At 37.8% G+C, this 22,560-nt stretch overlaps 1 protein-coding gene across 1 annotated transcript; it reads right to left on the minus strand.

The window, feature by feature from the left end:
• Positions 1-13,181: 13,181 nt before the first annotated feature.
• Positions 13,182-22,194, minus strand: DCTN5-p25 (Dynactin 5, p25 subunit). Its single transcript, XM_067154401.2, has 4 exons — positions 21,960-22,194; positions 21,537-21,724; positions 21,018-21,129; positions 13,182-15,316 (listed from the first exon to the last, which is right to left on the minus strand). Exons 1-4 carry the CDS (start codon positions 22,005-22,007, stop codon positions 15,122-15,124), a joined length of 543 nt encoding a protein of 180 aa, XP_067010502.1. The 5' UTR covers positions 22,008-22,194; the 3' UTR covers positions 13,182-15,121.
• Between the last annotated feature and the right edge of the window lie 366 nt (positions 22,195-22,560).

A 22,560-nucleotide genomic window follows, 5' to 3' on the forward strand; every position in this document is an offset into this window, starting at 1 on the left:
AGCACGTTTTCAACCTCTTGCATATGGTGTGGATGAATATCTCCTGCTCTCACTTTAGCATCATGAACGTAGAAAAAAGTCGACTGGAATAATATATTAAATAATTATTTTTGTTGCAGCATTACAAGTAACATATCCTTCATTTGAATGATCAAACTCCCATGTGAAAATATTCTTGATAAAGAAAATGTAATCTAATAGATAATGTCCGTAATGGAATATATATTTTCGTATATTTATTAAAAAATTGTTGCAAAGCTTTAAAGTTCTGTTAATGGCATATAAATGAAGAATTCATTTTTTGCTGCAATAGCATCCAGATTCTCTTAAGGTTCCAGGGTGATCTTTAAAATAAATACAAAATCTCTTACTCCCCTCCCCCCTAGCAATGATTTTGGCTGACTTTGTATAATGTAAAACATAGGTATGCTTTCTTTAAAAGTAAAAAAGCATATTCTATTTTGCACACCTTTTGAAATCCCGTAAAACAAAGAAAAAAATCCATTGTCAAAACTTATGCACCACACTTGAAATAATATTAATAATGATAAATTTTAAGAAATGTTCCAAGAATGTACCATATAGTTTTCATGTAATAAATAATTAGTGTGGCATATGAGTAAATAAATGGAGATATTAAGAACAAACTGCATTTTAATTTTTTCACAAGAATCCTGACTTCCCTATAAAACACCAAATATGATTACAAAGGTAAAAATAGAACAGTTCATGAGCAGTCTTAGTCATTCAAGTTCTAGGACTTGTTTGTTTAAAACTTACTGGTACTTGCTCCCTTTTGCAATTTATTTACAAAGCACAAGATACAGCTACAATGAGTGTGTACTGTCAACAGACTAATTAACACATGTAAACTTTCATAATAAAATGTGACAAACATCAATTTCATTTCTTTTACATCTTTTTTTTTTTTTTTTCCTCAGTTGATGAGCTCATTTTAATGTTGGAAATATTTCTTAGCAAAGTAGGGGGCCCCCATACTACAAAAAAAACAAAATTAAGGCATTTCCTCAATTGTGTCAAAAGTTGAAGGGCTAAAGAGCCCAGAAAGGTTTCAAATTACATGTCTTGGATACCTCTAACACACTAAAAAACAAATTTCAAAAATCACTTCCCAGCCTAAATGCAGTAACGGAAAAACAGTCTAAAGTTGCTTGTTTCTTTACTATTTTTCTTTTTTATTAAAATCCTAGCCAGATGAACCGATTTACATAATTCTTTCCGTAATGTGTTCTTTGGTTTAATACCCTCACATGTTTTTAATTTTTTCTGAAGAATGTCCACACCGAATGTAGTTATAAGGGCTTAAGTGAAACTCTGCATCGACTCACATTAGCGCTCGTAGTGGTAGAAAAAAGGCAAACTGCTAATCTATTTGACCGGATAATTAAGAAAAGGATTGTAATTTTTAGGAATAAATAAAGAATATATTCTCACAGTTTATTATATTTTATCTGTGACAAGCTTTAACAGCTTCGTTTTAGATAAAAACCTATATTGACTATAAAATCAAGTAGCAAATATTTAACAATAACTTAAATATTAAATGGTCCACCTATTCAATACATATATAATTTATTAAGTCTAGTACATGTTTCTTCCCATAAGGGACATCATCAGCTAGAATAAATCACACAATATCAGATATAAAATTTCATTACTAGATTGGTAAGACAAATTAAAAGAAAATTAAAAACACTTTTATACTACGATACGGAAACTATTTCCATGAACTTTGTCATCAGCAATTTTAATGAACAATTCACATCAATTTTATTGACTACACGACTTGAAACTTTCAAAGTTTGCTAACATTTTATTTTAAACATCCTTGTATATAAAAGTGTTTTAAAATTGTCTTACCAATCTAGTATTGTAATTTTATATCTGATATATTGTGTGATTTGTAGCCTCCGTGGCTCAGGCGGCAGCACGCCGGCCTCTCACCGCTGGGTTCCGTGGTTCAGATCCCGGTCACTCCATGTGAGATTTGTGCTGGACAAAGCGGAGGCGAGACAGGTTTTTCTCCGGGTACTCCGGTTTTCCCTGTCATATTTCATTCCAGAAACACTCTCCAATATCATTTCATTTCATCTGTCATCATTAATCATTGCCCCAGAGGAGTGTGACAGGCTTCGGCAGCCGGCACGATTCCTATCCTCGCCGCTAGATGGGGCTTCATTCATTCCATTCCTGACCTGGTCAAATGACTGGAAACAGGCTGTGGATTTTCATTTTTTCATTTTATATTGTGTGATTTATTCTAGGTGATGATTTCTCTTTGGGAAAGAACATGTACTGGATTTAATAAATGATATATGTATTGAATAGGCGGACCGTGTTATTATACTATTTCAGTTATTCTTAAATATTTGCTACTTGATTATTATACTGTATTTACTTGAAATTCATAGCTCATATCCCTAGGATGTTTTCAACATTGAGTTGTTTGTCTGAAAGGCTAGAACTGTGAATTTTTGTTTCCCAACTTCATCAGGAGGGCAGGTATCAACACTTGCTGAGGGGTCATCTTGACACTACTTCAGTCGTGATGTAGAATAAAGAAAGAGCTGGATAAATACAAGGAGGAAAAAAAAAAAAAAAAAGCCAGTTTGCTACATGGTTTGGGTTGCATAGCTGCGAGCTTGAATTTGGGAGGTAGAGGTTTTAAATTCCATTGGCAGTTCCGAATATGCTTTTCCATGTTTGCCCATTTTCACATGCGGCAAAGGTCACGATCACTTCCTTCCTTGTCCTATCCCATTATAACCGTCAGACAAATGGGAAGAAAAATCTGAAAAAGAGGAAAGAAAAAAAGAAGAAGAAAAAAAAAATAAAGGTAGTAAAGACTATGAACACAAGAAAAGAATAGAAGGTGAAACAGAGACAATGAAATTTTGTAACAGAAAGGACCAAACAAATAATTTCACCTGGCTATTTCTAGCCGAGTGCAGCCCTTGTAAGGCAGACCCTCCGATAAGGGTGGGCGGCATCTGCCATGCGTAGGTAACTGTATGTTATTGTGGTGGAGGATAGTGTTATGTGTGGTGTGTGAGTTGCAGGGATGTTGGGGACAGCACAAACACCCAGCGCCCGGGCCATTGGAATTAACCAATGAAGGTTAAAATCCTCGACCCGGCTGGGAATCGAACCCAGGGCCCTCTTGAACTGAAGGCCAGTATGCTGACCATTCAGCCAGCGAGTTGGACAACAAGCAAATGACAAAATTATATGCACTGCATGCCCTTGACAGGGCGTGGTGACACGTCACTAGCAGTTGGAAGTTGTGAAGCCTTGAATAAAGACTTTCCAACCAGTGTTCTTATCGGATCGACCAATCTTGCAGATGCCCATCCCTGAGGTCTCCCTCCTGATACCTTCCCTTTTACTGCCATCTTCTCCACGACTTCCTTCCTTCTTGAAATATGGCCAAAGTATCTCATGAATGCTTGATTGATCTTCTCCAGGAGCCTTTCCTTGACTCTGATCTCCTCAAGAACTGAAGCTCTTCTATCTTCTTCTTGTCAACTGTTTTAACTGTACATGTCACAGTGGCGATCAGCCACCAGCTTAAGTTTCATATTCTTGGAGATGGTCCTGTCCCACCATGTCTTGCAAATTTGGCAGTCACCACACGGCAAAGTATCTCCTTATCTCATCCGAGCAGCCTCCATTGTTCAAGACTAGAGTTCCCAGGTAGATGAATCTCCCCACCACCTCAAACCCAGCTACCCTACCCTTGTGGTAGGTTGTTTGCCCTGTCCACGATCATAACTTTTGTCTTGCTCTTATTGATGTCAACGCTGCTCATTATCGTCAATCCATGAATATCTCCACCTTCTGGCACTTGTCATTATGATAGTGTAATCTGCGTATCTCAGGTTGCTGATCATTTTGCCTCCCACTCTGAAGCCATTCATCCAGGACCTTCTTCATGATGTGTTCATGTGGGCATGGATAGGAACCGTTGATGATAATGATGGTGCTTGTCGTTTAGAGGGGCTTAACATCTAGGTCATCAGCCCTTAATGGTGCGAAATAAGACAAAATGAAATGACAAAATAAATGTCCAAAATCCTCCACTGATCAGAATTCAAAACGTGAAGGCAAAGAATGAATGGATGGGTATGAATTTAAAACAATCAGTGAAACCAACCCACAGTGCCTCACATGCACAGAAGCTGGCAGGGGATACCGTGGGTGTATTCTTCGTCTACATCCCCCACCCACAGGAGGGTGGATAGGAACTCTCAAAGTCCTTATGAACATAGAACCTATGGCCAATCGTTTATGAGATGCACACATTCCAAAGTCTGAAGTTATTGGTATAACCTACTCTGAGTAGCTGCAGCCATGTTTGTGTACATTAAGTGCTCAAAATGTGCAGCAAGTTTGATGGCTTTTCAGCTACTAAACAGCATATTTTCTAGTGTCGGGGATAGTGCATAACATTATCGATGGAAGAATATCATGTTATTTTGTCTATGAAGAAAGAACAGACATCATCAAACTCGTAATTAATAAATCATAAATTAAATGACCTTAAGACAGAATTTTTTACTCCAAAATTAATCCAAAAGATCCATTTCATTCCAACTGATAACATAAACAGAAATTTTAAACAATCGATCATAGGACCCATGTTCATAGCAATGTTTTGTATTGTTTTGGGATGCGCTATCAACACCTCAATTGCTTCCCACATATTTGAGAAAATCATGTATAAGTAATATGAGAATACATTTTGAAATAAAGCAATGATGGGTCATTATGGAAAGAGGGAACTACAGAAAGAAGGGACACAGACATGAAGCACCAAAAGAACAAGGACAATCCCATATCAGCATAAGCATTCACAGACTGGCAATACCTCCACTTACTTGTGTCAGGCTTCTCACTTTCGTCTTTCCTATTTGACCTTGTTTTGGTCAACTCTTGTTCTCTTTTGACCCCGACAATATTAGGTTTGCAAAGCCTAAGTAATCTTTCATTTGCATACCCCATATGGCTCTTCCCTTTCTTTTGGTCAATTCTTCATTTTCTCAAGTGTCAAACCTTTTTCACAATTCCTCTGATTAGTGTTAATAGAGGATGGTTATCTTAAAACAATAATCACCACCATCATCCACACACTGGGGTGTATGATGGTCTTCCTAGTGCACCAGTGTTGTCAACAGCTAGAGAGACCAATCTAGAACCACAATGCTGCCACATCAGATCTACCAAAGTTCCTTGATGCCTTCAAGTCTGACAATCATTTCTTCTCTGATTTTCTCATTCTTTGCTATGATCTTTTCTGTTATATGCATCCGTTGTTTGTGGACTCTCCTCAATTGCAGTTTGTCAACACATCAACCAAACCAAAACCCAACCCCATGGCACAACAGCCCCGAAGGGCCATGGCATACTAAATGACTGCTGCTCATACCGAAGGCCTGCAGATTACGAGGTGTCATGTGGACAGCAAGACGAATCCTCTCTGCTATTATTCTTGGCTTTCTAGACCAGGGCTGCCATTCTGCCATCAGATAGCTCCTCAATTGTTATCATCTTGGCTGAGTGGACCTCAAACCAACCATAAGATCATGTGTAAATCCCTGACCTAGCCAGGAATCAAACCCAGGGCCTCTGGGTAAGAGGAATACATGTTACACCTAGACTGGCATACAGTACATCAATACATCAACCAAATCGCTGAAACTTCCCGGTTGCCAGTGTCAGCTGTTGTGGACACAAACAATACATCACCACATCAGCCAAATAGCCGCATCCTCCTAGTTGCCGACATCAGTTCAACACTTTGAATTTTTAACATCATTTTAACTGGTTTTGCTGTCCTCCCTAGTTACGTTGACCATCCTTCAAAATTTGGAATATATCACTTGCTTTGAATTGTGTGTGTTGACTCAATACAGCTTGATCTGGACACCGAGGGCATGGTTATCAAGGACCCATTTAAAGAGAAGATCAAATTTCGCACTAGCACATGTGAGGCCATACAGTATTTCAGCGTCTGTGTTAGTATTTGTCAAGAGGAGTCTGCAAAGATAAGGAAAGTGTTCAATATTGTGCTGGGTCTCGCCTCTAACAAGGATAGAAACTGCCTTGTTGGAGTAGCGTGCAGGTTGCTGAACAACTTTTGTTTTATTGATGTACAGGGAGAAGCAGTGAAAAGCTGCTGGCAAGAGCTGAGCAAAAGGACTCTACAATTTGGGTCATGAAGCTGTGAGCTTTTCTTTGGAAGATAGCAGTTTGAACTCCATGAACTCCACTGTTGGCAGTCTTGAAGATGATTTTCCATGGCTTCATTTTCACATCAAACAAATGCTAGAGCTGTAACTTACTTAAGGCCAAGGTTACTTTCTTCCCATTCTTAGTCCTGCCTCATCCCATCGTGAGGTAAGACCTGTAGGTGCCAGTACGATGTAAAATAAATAAATAAATAAATAAATAAATAAATAAATAAATAAATAAATGTAACTTTAAAGCTTTCCAGTCCATTGAACACGTAAGTTAAATAAAAATATTACACTATAACATACCTGTAAAAACAAGGAATAAATATACATACTTTTTTTTTTTTTTTTTTGCTATTTGCTTTACGTCGCACCGACACAGATATGTCTTATGGCGACGATGGAATAGGAAAGGCCTAGGAATGGAAAGGAAGCGGCCGTGGCCTTAATTAAGGTACAGCTCCAGCATTTACCTGGTGTGAAAATGGGAAACCACAGAAAACCATCTTCAGGGCTGCCGACAGTGGGCTTCGAACTCACAATCTCCCAATTACTGGATACTGGCCGTGCTTAAGCAACTGCAGCTATCGAGCTCGAAATATACATACTACTAAACCAAGAATGACATGTTTTGCTCTTGAAAGAACATCATCAGATTCCATCGAGTCATATTCAAATGCTGGAATAGAGACAAAGGGGGACATTAAAATATGTTCCAGATATCAAGTTCCTAATTATGAAGCATGTTTTTAAAGTAAGTTGCGTTTTTAAATATGGCCGCTGCAGCGCTTCGATCGTTGTTCAGAGCATGCGCACTCAGTACATACATCTGTAGGCTAGCCACAAATGCCATTACGATAGCATTTGCCCATATTTAAATTTGTTTGTGCGTATTGAAAATGCCTCTGACAATTAACGGTCCCGCCGAGTGTGAAGTACGCGCTGTGATTCGATTTTTAGATGGAAGAGGCACAAAAGCTGTTGAAATTCATCGGCAGATTAGTTAAGTATGTGGAGAACACAATATGAGCAAAGGAATGGTAAGAAAATGGGTTAGAGCATTTAAAGAAGGCCGCACTAATGTCCACGACGAGAAGCATAGCGGGCGACCGCCTGTCACTACTGAAGTCTTGGTGTAAAAAGTTGATGCAAAGGTTTGAGAAAACAGATGCTTTAAGATTTCCTCATCAAGTTATGAGTTGCCTGAAATTTCAAGGAATGTTCTTTATGAAATTGTGTCAGGATGCTTAGATTAACGGAAGTTGTGCTCACGTAGTCCAAAACAAATAACATGTCATGCTCAAAAGCGGGATTCTTTTGCTTCACGACAATGTGCGATCTTGCATGGCTAATCGAACCCGAGACTCCTCGCTTTATTTGGTTGGGGACAATTTGATTATCCTCCGTATAGTCCAGTGACTACCACTTGTTCCTGTGCCTGAAAAAGTATTTAGGAAGTAAACACCACAACGACAATGATGACCTAAAATGGACCGCGCGGCAGTGGCTGGAACATCAGGCAGCAGATTACTATGCGGATGGCTTCACGATATGACAAGTGCCATAATACGCCTGGAATTTAAGTTGAGTAGTAGTTTAAGGTACAGGCTTACATGTAAAAAAGAATTGTTTAAGGAATTGCATTACTTTTTTTCTATACCAAAAGGTTTCTTACTTAAAAAACATGTGGGGCCGATGACCTTCGATGTTAGGCCCCTTAAAACAACAAGCATCATCATCATCAGCATAAAAAACATGCCTCGTATTCAACATAAATATTCTAAATATTTGAGTATGACTTGATAGAATGTGATAATGTTCTTTTAAGAATAAAACATGTCATTCTTTTAGTGTGTGTTTGTATTCCTTGTTTAATAATGTATATTTTTACACGTATGTTACAGTGTAATATTTTTATTTAACTTGTGTGTTCAACAGACTGGAAAGCTTAGGTTACATTTAATTACGTCGACACTGGAAAGCGCGTCTTCCTTTTTAACAAAATAAAACAAATAGAAAAAAAAAGTACAGTGTATATATATATAATTTAATGTGGCAACAAAAATTACAGCATATTTGCGATTACTAATTATTATGTATACCAACACTTTATCATTTTTGCAGTTCTTTACAAATACACGGTCATTTCACCTACTCATAAAATACACAATGTCTGTTATAAAAGTTCATCTACTTTTTAAACATAGAAGAGATTTTTTTAAATATTTCAAAGCCATGGAATACCTGTATTCATTTTCACAGAAAACAGTGCGCAGGTAGTTACTTAGTGAATGTTCCACCAAAATCAAGGATTTTCAACTTCTATAGAACACTCTCCCGCCTTGCCAATACTTTACATATTTTATTATACTTAATAACTGGGCATGTTTCGAGAGCTAACTACTCTCTTCTTCAGCGGTGCCAAAACATCGAAGCTAAATCTTTAGACTTGATACATTTGTACAGATATAGTTATCAACAGAACAATTATATATAAATCTTGAAATTGTTAAAATATACCTTTGTGTTTCAACTCTTACTTACTTACTTATTTACTGTCATTTGAAAATAGAAAATTTCAAATCATAAAATGAATAAAACCTATTAAATTAGTCACTATATGCTAAAATTTAAAATCTGCCCTGCTTTTGCAACTTACGTCCTTATTTACATCTAAAAAAGAAATAAAATGTTTCTTTGTGTCTAAATTTACATTTACTTTGTCATTTAGTCAAACACTTTAAAATAGAATAATTTTCAAGCCATAAAATAAATAACACCTCTTAAGTCACTGTATGTTGAATTTAAATTATTTTCTGCTCTCTTCTTGAAATTTCTCCTTTCCTTAATTCCTAAAAAAGAAAACATTATATTTAAAAATCTATAATTCAATTACCTGATTTATTCCAACTCACTGATTTATTTCTGAGACCTTTCACATAAATCGGAAATTTCTCCTCTTAATCCTGTCTGACCATGCTAGCCATTCTAACCATTAAATTCCTTTAAAATAAACAACCAACAAACCAACTTTAAGAGACATTTTTTAATGAAAAAGACAACAACTCAGCTGATCGGGGAATTTTATTTTTACTTACTTCAGTTTCAGTTGGTTACCAAATTTATCCACAAATTAAAATAACATTGCACTAGTCTGAACCAAACAAACATGTCCTTGCTCCTTTGCTTGCTGTCAATGACCGTACGAGGCGAGCTACTACTTGTCGCTATGCTGCCGGTTACGTAATGACCATACTAGCAATTTTAACCATCAAATTCTTCAGTTTCAACTGGTTACCAAATTTATCCACAAATTAAAATAACATTCCACTAGTCTGAATCAATCAAACAATGTTCTTGCTCTTTGTTTGCCTGAAAAGAGCTGCACTCTCAGGATGCGGACACTAGTTTACTGTTTTTTACCTCGCAATTGTTGTCTGCAAGGTAGCTTACTTAATACCAATATAGTTGGTCCGTTATTGGACATTATATCTTGTGGCTTCTTGTGATGCAGACCAGGCTGGATGTGTTCTCTGTGATGATTCCCTTTCAGGGATATTATGTGGTCTTAAGTGCCGGATGATCCCAGAAGTATTTCTGCTCACGTATTTTATTTCTTTTGAACTTACAACACAGCGGGCTGTGCTATGTGGCATCTCTTCAAAATAATCCCACGTCCACGACTTAGATTGCGTTTCGGATATAGTCTTAAAGTTGTTGCATACAATTAGACATAATTACACATTGTACCATCATATGCCGAAGTACCTATTATGACGCAAATACTCTATAACATTGTAAGGAATTACTTCCTTCATCACCATAATGTCTGTAAACACAAGCACTGGTCATATGGATACTGAATGTGGGGTCTGATGACTGTGTACACCTACAGCAGCCGTCGGTTTCTGTACTTACCGCAACATATAATCCTTTATAATCATGTTATACTGCATCAAAATAGACCTGTGTAGTAATGAACTACCTAGTCGCTTGTCGACACGTATTTAGGGAATGGAGAAGGCCCGTGGTTGGTTATTCGCATACTCGGCACGAACAGCAGTCAGCTCCGTCTACCTGTAGGCCTCACCGCACAATGCAGGGATAACGCTCTCGAGATCTCTCAAAATTTCTCGCGAGAAACTGGTGCTTGCGCTAGTCTTGAGAAATCTTGAGACCCCGTCTAGGACTGACACAATCAATAGTTCCCACCCATTTAATTATTTTCAAGGTAAGGCCCATAGCAGATGCGCCAGTACACAGCCTCGTGTACAGGCCCTGAGAGGGAAGGAAAAAATCATCAGGTTCTATCTAAATTCATAAAGTAGTAACAGTAAAATAACATAAAAAATGTGAAAACATAACAGAGGAAGGGAAGAAGTATAATGAAGATAAGTACAAGAGTGGTGCACAGAATGCAGAAATATAAAGTTTCACAGTGCAACAATTTATGAGAATCTATAAACATGACCATATTAATGGCTTATATTGGTCCTATTGACTACTTGCCGTGACAACCTTACTGCGCTGAAGAAACAGGAGATAATGAGACCACCCTTATTTTTTATAATTTTAATCAAGTCATTGGAATTTGTGAAATATAAATTCACTGAAGAATAGAATGATCTTTTCTTGAATCATGTACGATTAAATGATTTATATTAAATAGTTTTTAAATGGCAGTAAGATTGTCACAATTAATGAGTGCAAAACTTGTGATGGTTCTCCAGGGTATTGTGTAGAAAGGCATTTATTAATTTTTTAACAGAATAGTACATTAGTTGTCTCTTGAAAATGCTTCCTGGTAAACAAATGACCAGTTTAGAAATATTTATTTTTAATGACTGATAATTTGACTTTGTCAACGCAGAGGTGCCAACTATTACGGATTATCCGTAATTATTACGGATTTCACTTCACGATTACGGAATTACGGTCAGAGGGGAAATTATTACAGAAAATCTGTCATTATTGGGAGAAAATAAGTTTCTACGGAAACAAGAAAAGGAAAAAGGCTCGAAAGGATTGAACATTTCTCCTAAATCGTCCTCGTTTCAATGCTTGTGAGTTGGCAACGATACTTATTCGATCATGACTTCCTTTTGCTACTCATAAGTGTTGTAAATTCACTGTGAATGAAGGAGCTCAGGCGCTGCTCTTCTCCACTATAAATCCTTCAGTAATGTTGTATTTTCTGTGTTAAGTGTACCTGATAGTTGACAGAGAGATTGAGAAAGAAGTGAGGCCTACATTAAGCACATCTGGCCTGGAATCGCTTATGATTCAGAAGACGAAAATGGCATCACAGTGGGAAGGATGCTTCAAGAAAAACTACATTGAAAAGCAGTTGCTGCGTGAGAAAAAAGCTAGGATTGTTTTATCACAGAACTAACAGGTTTTGTGCAAATGTTATTTTGTAATATGATATACATTCAAATAGATTGCTAGAGGGAAGGACAAAAGGGGTGTCATTATCGAGAAGGGAGGTGCATGCTTTCTTGGAGGCGAAGGGCGATTACTGATAATCCACTTCAAAGGTTGGCACCACTGTCAATGTGTGCTTTTCCATTATAATCTATGTTATAAATATACATAAATCGTTTCTGTTGCATTACTTTCCATACCTTTTCAGTGGGTACATTATTGCAAGCCTGCCCATCTCCATGCTTAGCATGCTGGTCTTTGGTCCAAGGGGTCCCAGTTTTGATTCCTGATCAGGTCACAGATTTTAACTTTCATTATATATTCCTATGGCTTAGGGGCTGGATGTTTGTGCCGTCCTCAGCATTATATTTCATCTTAGGTACGGCCCCATCGTCAGACACGCAGGTCGCCTATACAGTGTCGACTCGAAAGACCTATACCAGGCCTCTTCGGAGACTACACACCATTATTATTATTATTATTATTATTATTATTGTAAGCCTTTTCTAAATCCAGCAATAGAAAAGGTACTGGATGTTGCAGATATATGTACCCCAATATTTACAGTGAATTAGGTCCTACAGTATTTTGAGATTTATTATTGAAACAATTGTGAAATGGACGCAGTTATCAAGCAGGAAGGTGCGAGACAAGATAATCGAATGCCATGGCAACCAAAAAGCATTAAAATATGAACTCGCTAGAAAGCATTGTGTTTTAGATGGTACGGGTGGCAGTTCTTTTTTGCCGAAGTCTCCAGGTCGGCTGCCAAAATCTTGGGAAGCTTCTGACCCACCTTGAGTGCTGTACTTTCTGTGCGCATGTTCAAATCACCACGGGCCTTAACCCTGCTCTGTGAAAGCTTGGAACTCGAGCTGTTTTAAAAAATCTCATTTTTGGTTCATCTGTTTTAACACATGCAGGAAACTTTTAAAAATTTATTTTTGTCTTTGGAGTTAAGTACATTGTCACTACATTTTTGGTGTTAATATAATTCTTATTTGCAAAAATAAGTATTTATTTACTGTACGGCTTTTAGTCCCAGTAGTGTCTGATGGCATGTTCTTTCTATTTGACGCCCATCGGCGACCTATACATCTAGATGTGGTATGATGAGGCAGGGAGAGGGTGAAATCCAGTGTCAGCAAGTAGCCTTTTCCTGTTAAATAACACCAAGGGATTTGCTCAAGGCTTAACGCCTCCATCAGACGGACGAATTACCATCAACAGCATCATATGCCCTCACTCTGTATAAACACTGTGAAGAGGTGTGGAACTGAATCCAGGCAATTGGCACGCAATCTAGTGATTAGAAATTGCATACCACCACCTCTCCTAACCTGCTGGCCAACATTCTGATGGTGAATTTTTTTTTTATCAATGGGATTTGAACCGTTCTAACCATGGTGCGCAGCAAAAGGAACCAACACTGAACAAATCCCAGTTTGGGAACTCTTAAAAAAATTCCTAATTTTTTCTTCTTTTTTTTTTTCCTTGCTAGTTGCTTTACGTCGCACCGACACAGATAGGTCTTATGGCAACGATGGGGCAGTAAAAGGCTAGGAGTAGGAAGGAAGCGGCCGTGGCCTTAAGGTACAGCCCCGGCATTTGCCTGGTGTGAAAATGGGAAACCACGGAAAACCATCTTCAGGGCTGCTGACAGTGGGGTTCAAACCCACTATCTCCCGGATGCGAGCTCACAGCTGCGCGCTCCTAACTGCATGGCCAACTCGCCGGTAAAGTTCCTAATGAAATAGAAATGTTATTCCTATGAATTATGTTTTTCTGCCTTTATTTTGATAAAACTTTAGTGTTTAATTGTAAAATTATAACTATTTATTTGTGCAAAAGGAACACAGAAGAACATAATGTTGAGTAGTTTAAGCTATGAACACAGCTCCCTTCAAATGGCAAATCATTTTCCATAAATTCACTTAGAAGCCATCAGAATGCACCGAAAATATTACATTCAATAAATTACAAGCAGAAGGGAGCAAGAACAAGGGGTGGGAAAACAGACTTTGTGCTGCTTATGTGGCCGATTACCCCACAGGGTGGGTTCTTATGCGTTCTTTCGTGTCTTTCCCCTACTGTACTGCTTACTGTTGTGGAAAAATTACTAAACACCCGAGTTAATACGTTCATAAAAAGTTTATCCTTTGTTCCACATAAAAACAAGCTACACCAGCACTTCGTTTATTTTATTCTACATTTAATTATGTGGAGTAGAAATTTTTATCATACCCAGGTTGTACAAAAAAAAAAAAAAAAGTGTTGGTATTTTTTTCCAATTCCAATGCAGTACCCAATTTTAAAATTCATAACTTTAAAAGTATTGATCTGATCGTTACCAAACTTGAATACATCTTAAAGTAACTTACTGTTGATCTGTATACCAAGTTTTTATTCCATCTCATATTTGTGAAAAAGGTTGTTGTAAATTTTTTGAAACAACATTTTCTCGTTACTGGGTGATCATAGCGTAAAAAATTTGGCTTGTTATGAAGCTCATACGAATGCCAGGCTAAAATTAACCCCTAACCACACATCCAACTCGTCCAGTCCAAATTTTTTACGGCTTATTAAATCAGATCAATACTTTTAAAGTTATGAATTTTCAAAGTGAGCGCTTTGTTGGAAATGGAAAAAATACCAGCACTTTTTTGATCAACTTGCATTAAAGTTTTAACTGGGTATGATAAAAGTTTCAACTCCACATAATTAAACGTAGAATAAAATAAGCTAAATTTTTGGTATAGCTCATTCCTATGTAGGACAAAGGATGGATAAACTTTTTATTAACATATTAACTCGGGTGTCTATACTTTTTCCATGACAGTAGGAACTTCAGTTTCATTTCTAGAAGTCTGTTTTTCCCTATTATTTTTAAATTCATTTTCAAAATGAATTGAATATATATTTATTTTTGTTTACATTTGGCATGTTAAGAGGTGATGGTTCTCCAGCTGAATTTTCTCTTAAAACAATCACCACCATAACCTTAGTTATGCAACTGCGAACAGGATGAAGCAATTTTATTCAATCTCCTTTTAAAAATCCTTCACATTTAACAAAATCAGAAGTGTAAAGTATTAATAGTACACTCAGATTGCTTAAATAGTATGTATTTATGTTTTACTCTAACGCTCATCCACTGGGCAAATCAACTAAGCCAATTACTATTTCCAAAAATAGTTCAAAGATGGCCACGTGCATCTAGGAAAATTAGGTTCTTTATCAAGCATAAAGCAATCATTCTAAAAATAAATAAATGTAAAAAATAAACTAATAAATTCCCCCACCCACAAAGAAGTCTTTTACAGTCCCTGGGAGAATGTAATTATGTCATCACTTCCACTCAAGTTGATGTTTTATGAAGAGTCATGTCAGTTTGTCTTTTGGTTGTACGAGCACGGAGCACTTTGGGCTCCAGATACGTGACATCACTTGGTCGGCAGGAAGTGCTGATAGTAGCTGCGTGTGAACTCCAACATGAGATCTTGGGTGCACTCCGGTAATTCTCCGACACACACTCCCGGCGAGTCTGCATACCTAGTGAACGAGGGTACCACTGTCTCTGGGGGTAAGACCGTGTTGTCTTCTATAACACAACAGTCCTTCAGCACACAACGGCGACCCTGAAAAAGGAACCAACACAGTTAAGACAAGAAGTAGTTTCGTGAAATGCATTTTACAGTAATTCAGATTATGCCAGCATGATATTTAGTTGCCTCCTTAACACTGCAGCCGTTCATGTACAAGTACGTAGTTATGCAGGCCTTACTTCCTCTCCCATCAGGGTTGCCAGATGCCCTAGATTTTACAGGACAGTACCGTATTCGTGTTAAATGTCCCGCGTCCTGGACAGTTCCTATCCGGGACGGCAACTGTCCCGTATTTTGAACCTCGAGAGAAAAACACGTGTTTCCACCTCTGACAAGTACCAGGAGCTTTTCTTCTTTCTTTCAAAGAGGATAGATTTCTTTCGTTCCTTGGTTTCTTTATCCGGTGTGAGTTCAAAGATTTTGAAAATTGTTTGTTATTTTATTGTTTGCAGAACTCGGGTTGTCCGTCCTGGCAAATAAGACGCATAATAGCGAACAGCTACCTGATGCAGTCAGAGTCCACTGCATGTTCGTGTAAAATTGTCCGCTATGAGAAATATTATGTTATGCTGACTTGATTAGGTCTGACATTTCTGTAAATTTTTCTTCAATGTAATGCAGAGATTTTTATGAAACTGCTAAGAATGACAAAAAACTGTTTAACAGCACTTCAGGGAAATGAATATATAGTGAACTCGAAAGAAATGGTATGAATAATTAAACTAAGTTTTTTTCCCTATTTGTTTTACGTCGCACCGACAGAGCCAGATCTTACGGTGATGATGGAATAGATAAAGACTGGTATTGGAATCGACCATGGTCTTAAGAAAGGTTACAGCCCCAGCATTTGCCTGGTGTAAAATGTGAAATCAGGGAAAACCATCTTTAAGGCTGCCGACAGCAGGGTTCGATCCCATCGTCTCCCGAATACAAGCTCGTAGCTATATGACCCAAACCGTGCAGACAACTTGCTCGGTACTTTAAGTTTCAGTCTGTGCATACATTTTAGGGCATGCATCAACAAACTGCACTATGATGTCAACATAATAAGCGAATCATTTTAAAACGAATTTTGTAACTTGTAAAATACGAGTCTGTTGATTTCCTCGATCGCACGTCTCTCCTGTATTTTGAGTTCTGACAACCCTGTCTGTCATGTACTGCTAGTCATGAAACTATTTATAACTTATCGCTGATTTGTTGTAGACATGCTAGACATTCTTTTAGTAACAAATTCTCCTGTCTTTGCATGTTATTAGTATATTTCTTCACCCTCATTCAACTGTCAAAACATTATTTCAGTGTGAGTAAACAAACATGGCAGCTAATTCAGGTAATAGTAGTTTTTATAAGTTGCTTTATGTTGCACTGACACAAATAGGTCTTATGGTAACAATGGGATAGGAAAGGGCAGGGAGTGGGAAGGAAGCGACCATTGCCTTAATTAAGGAACAGCCCCTGCATTTGTCTGGTGTGAAAAAGGGAAACTATGGAAAAACCATCTTCGGGGCTGCCGACAGTGGGACCCGAACCCACTATCTCCTATCTCAAAGGTTGCCAATACGAATCTCGAAGATAACCGAGGTCGACCGATTCAGCACTAGAGTGTGCATGTATAAAAGGTGCGCTTACGGTAAATGCTCGAATTGCACAGGCGAAAGAAGCCTTCTCAAAATAAAAATAAAAAAAGGCTCTTACTAACATCCAAGAATGTTAACTTAGAGTTGCGGAAGCACTTTGTGAAAAGTTTTATATGGAATATTGTAAGCTATGGCTCTGAAACATGAACCCTGCGAAAAGCAGATGTTTTGAAACTCAGGACATTTGAGATGTGGTGTTGGAGATGAATACTAAAGATACCTTGGACTGATAAAGTAACAAACGAGAATGTTCTCAAAAGAGTAAGTAAGAAACGCACCTTGGCTGAATCCTTGAACAAAAGAAAGAATACCTTTGTTGGCCATTTGATTTGTCATTCTGATTGATCACCACTCTTATTGAAGGGAAGCTGGAAGGAAGGAGTAAAGGAAAACCAAGAACTCAATTTATCGACTGCATTAGAAGCAGAAACACCTAATGCCGCTCGAAGCTATTGGCTAAGGAAAGAAGACGCTTGGAAAACATGCATGTCACCCAGCAACCTAATGGTTGAGGAGAAGATTCACCTTCAAGGATGTATATTGACAAGTTTGGACAGATCTATGTAAACAAGGCCCATTTGATATCAGTTTAATACAAAACCATATAAGACTGATTTATCGACATTTCACAGAAGTGTTGGACTTTAACAAGGAAGGATTCCAATCATATTGCAGCATAACTTCTTATTTGTAACATTAGTCACTTTCAAGAGACACTTTTAATAATATAAAACAACAGGACACTTAGGAAGAATTTTCCAGAATCCTTCACAGTTGACATTACGGAACATACGATATTTCATTGTACCTTTTTATCTGTATGTACATATGTACAGTACCGTTTTAATCGGCCTACCATTTTTACAGACCGCCCGGCTAACATAACCTAGATATGTGCTAGTTACAAAATAATACATATTTGAGTCATTGGTTGTTCCAAATTAAAATGTAAATACTGTAAAACTGTTTATTTAGATGATAAATCTTCATTATTGGCAGCATAATTGCATCAATTACAATGGAGTTTAAAGGTTTAACTCCACTATCACATAGTGTAGTGTGTGAGCGGTGTCGTGATTTGCGTGGAATCACATGTGAGCACTCAATTCCGCATGATGTCAAGAACCCGTATGGCACTCCACAGCAACCGAGCGGTAAGCCGTGGTGTTACATGATTATGAATGAACAGTAGAACATAAGAAGTTATGTCTTGTTCATGATAATAACAGTTAAATAATTCAATTTTGCAGTTAATGTGTACCTATCTGATATCACTGTTAATGCCCTGAGGCAAATAAATTGAAATGTAATCATATTCATTCTATTACACAGGATTCCTGCTACCCTGCTGATGAAAATTTCTGGGAAGAACATGTATTTATGTATTTATTATAGTTCTTTTTTAATATTGGAGCTGAAACAAGAGGCATTTTGTAAATAACAGGACATTGAGGAAGAACTTTCCAGAACCCCTGATGGTTCAACATTACAGAACATTTGTATCTTTTTATCTGTATGTATACATGTACTACGGTTCTTATTTTTAATACTTGAGCTGAAGAGGACTCCATGATGAGTTGAAACTGGCCCTCTAGTGTAATAAACTAGTTCAGTATTTAACAAGTGTTGATTTGGTGGAACATCTTTTTTCAGGTAGTTTTGAAGTAGCACTGGGCGAGTTGGCCGTGCGGTTAGGGGCGCGCAGCTGTGAACTTGCATCTGGGAGATAGTGGGTTCGAGCCCCACTGTCAGCAGCCCTGAAGATGGTTCTCCGTGGTTTCCCATTTTCACACCAGGCAAATGCTGGGGCTGTACCTTGATTAAGGCCATGGCCGTTTACTTTCCACTCCTAGGCCTTTCCCATCCCATCGTCGCCACAAGACCTATCTCTGTCGGTGCAACATAAAGCCAAATCTAAAAATTTTAAAAAAGTAAGTAGCATCAACACGGAAATGAAAATTATTTATCAAGATTGGAGTTCTCAAGTCGGTCTTAAGCGACGTGCAGATTTAGCAACAGGCACCTCGCAAATTCCATTTGACTGCCCACGAAGCAATCTGATTGGCTAACTTCAGCAACTGATAAAATGAAATTGGCGCAGGATATCAAATTATTTCTTTCAAATTATTTATCAGTACGACAAACCCTTTAAAATTCACATACCCATTTCACATTGTTTCTGACTACCCTGTATATGAGTATGCTCCCTATACTAATAAATTACGTTTTTAGCAAAATGAGAAAATATTTATAAAGGAGATTGTAATCCTTGATAGACCTCTTGGAGGGTGAGTGCCAATACATCATCATTATGAGTGCTGGATTGTGCTATCATGTTCAGTTACTGTATAACAACAAAACACAGAAATATTAAAACATGTCTGTAATTTCAAAATAGCTAAGATTAAGAGGACCTGGAGCAGGGAACAGCCAGGGGGAAGCATAACCAACCACCACCCACAAAGGTAAAACTTAACGACGCACTCCCCAGTGCACATGGCTCACACCACACTGAAAGGTACAGCTGTGTGATGCTTATCGTATAATCCCGAATACCACCCGCACTTTTTTCCCCAAAATATTGGTTCTAAATCTTGGGTGCAGGTCATATTCAAGCCATTCATTCTCTGAAATATTTACTACGTTTACATGGAGTATTGAAATAATTTGAATACGGTTACCGTACTCAATGTACCACATGTAAACGGGCATTCAGGTCTTATTGTTTTTTAGTTGCATTCTAGAAAACAAGATTGACTTTTTCTCAATACGGTTACAGTGGCATGTACACACGAAATGTAAGGTAATGAAATAAGGTAAATCAAAGAATATAGGTAAATACGCGGTAAATATGAAAGCCACTGCTGCAGATGCTCAATCTTCATTTGTTTCACAAGTGTTGTTGGCATGCTGGGTGCGCAAAGAGCTGATCTCGTGGGATATCGTACTTTGCGAGAGTCGAGAGTGTTTGTTATGGAAGTCTACCTCGCTCACATTCAAGTTCCATTCCGTCCCGTGAAAGTGCTGTCTCGATAGTAAGCGATGGATTCAAAACGGCATCTGTGGTCATTTACTGTGCATGATAAACTCAAAGTTGTAAGCAAAGCTGAAATATACGGAAATCGTGCCATTGGCAGAAAGTATGATATTAATGAATCGTGTATTCTTGATTAGCAGAAGAAGGAAAAACTTCTAAAAAGTAACGGCGATCGCAGAGCACTCCGCGGGTGGAGTGCAATGTTTCCGGAAATTGAACGACTCCACAAATTTGTGATAGAAAAACGTGAGTTAGGATATGGTGTTTATAGTGAAATGTGTCAACTGAAAGCACTAGAGATCTCAAAAGAACTCAAGACACAGGGTTTTACTGCAAGCCGCAGATGGTGAGGTCTCAAAGCATTGATACTTTGTCAATATATGAATTTTTCATCTAAACAGTGTTATGTGGCTGAAGATGTTAATAATATGCTATACATGTATCACTTTTAACAAATAAGTTGCCTTAAGCAACTAATGTGTCGACAAGGTGGAAAATAAAAAAATTACTTAGTTGTGAATCTGTTAAAGTGTGATATGGACCATGAAGTTGATTTTTGTGTAAACTTCTTGATCATGCGACAAGCGATGAAGTACATGAGTGATATAATAGAGTGGTTCCAATAATAGAAAAGATAAGGGAGCTGTTTGCGCTGGTATGGTCACATACTTCGAGCAGAGATGTCAACTGGGGCAAAGAGGTCTTTTGCACAGCAAGTCAATGGTAAAGTATCAATAGGAAGACCAAGGCAGCGTTAGATTCATACTCTGCCCAACGACCTCAGGATTGCAGGCCTACACCCTGACCAGGCTCACAATTGTGCCAAATGGCGACGCGCGCGCATGCGTGCGTGCACATTTGAATATCAACTCACTGGTTGAGATGGCTAACTTGTGGTGAATGCCAGTGAAGATTCAAAAGGAAACAAACTAAGTAAATAGCCTAGATAAGTATCAACTACAAATTTTAACTCTCGGTATTGTAAGGACATTTACTTAACTACCATTAACAGAGCAATAAGGAAATTAAAACACAATGTACAGTATATTGTACTTACTATTACACAGTTCTTGCCAATATACACATATGAACCAACCACTGCTGCATTTACGACAGAATTCTCACCAACAAATACATGATCTCCCATATGCAGTGGAAAAAATGCCACACTGGAACAGAAAAGAATAATCAAAGCAAACATACTTGTTACAGGAAATGAAATGAAAACAGGACATAGCCTAAAGTAAAGGAGATGGTAAACCTTCAATTAAAACAATGATTTAGTGGCAATTCATCTTGAAGACAGGAAACAGATAATTACAAACCTCAAGGAATCTTCAAAGATTTCATAAGGCAAAATGCAAAATAAGGTATTAACTTATTACTTAATGTTATACAATTTTTTTTAAAAAATACAAGCAACGGGAAACTACCTCACTACTCATTTCCCTAGTACGCCTCTTCAGTGTCACCTAGGCCACCTATGACAGCTAATGGTGGACCTGATGAGGATCCAACCAGCCTTCGGGCTGGATACCCAACATACATACATACATACGACAGAAAAGTAACTTACCCTTTACTAAATTTCTTGAACGGTGGTCTAATAACAGCATGTTTACTGATGATGCAGTGTCGCCCAGCACGTACATTCGCCAAGTCTCCACGTATTATAGCATCTGACTGAACAATCACCTTGCCACTCAGAACAATATTTTGTGAGCCACAGAGAACAGTCTGGCGACTCACTTTATTTCCCGATGCCTACAAACACAAATACACTGAATTGATATTTTTTTTACGAGAAATCAGACAAGTTATGAGATTCGAAAGTACACAGAGAACAATGCTGAATGTTGTAAGTTATACTCTATATAATTTTCTGTTTAAATTGACGCAATCTAAATAGAGATCCGTAAATATTTAAGAAAAACACTCGAACCGTTCTATATGCATACAATTTGTAACTAAATAAATGATGATAACTAAAAGTGATTACCGTTTCCACATATTCGGACTTATTATAATATACATCCTGCAATTCCATAACTTTCTTGTAATCACTAACGACACAAACTCTCCAAATTTATATCAGCCACAGCAAATAAAAGAATCGAGAAATACCAAAAAAATTATCTTTTGCGTATTTCTAACCTATAATACGCTTGCATAACCTAATAAGAAACGACACCACCCATGATTTGACAAGGCAAGGGGTGTGCGCGATTGCAGCGTGGAATCGATATCAAGATGTCGACTCCTTCGACTCCAGCACAGAAAGCAATAAGCTACTCCGTTGCCTACGAAATATCTCGTAGGCAACGGCTACTCTCGATTTTCCCAAGACGGCGATTCAAGTGACAGAGCATGTTTGCTCCATCACCGTCTGGTTTGACCCTTGAAATTTGCGTTCCTTGTTTTCGTATTCAGTCGGTGTAAGTTCATGAAAGTTGACGATAAATATTAGTTTGTTTGTAGAATACAAGTGTGCGAGGGTATTTCAGGAGAAAGAGTAGTGTATCAGAAATGTTAAAGAAACTAGGGTGGGAAACTTTAAGTAAGAGACGGGAGAAAACTAGACTTATAGGTTTATATAGAGC

This window comes from Anabrus simplex, chromosome 10, assembly GCF_040414725.1.
Source record: "Anabrus simplex isolate iqAnaSimp1 chromosome 10, ASM4041472v1, whole genome shotgun sequence".
In the NCBI taxonomy this organism is placed as follows: domain Eukaryota; kingdom Metazoa; phylum Arthropoda; class Insecta; order Orthoptera; family Tettigoniidae; genus Anabrus; species Anabrus simplex.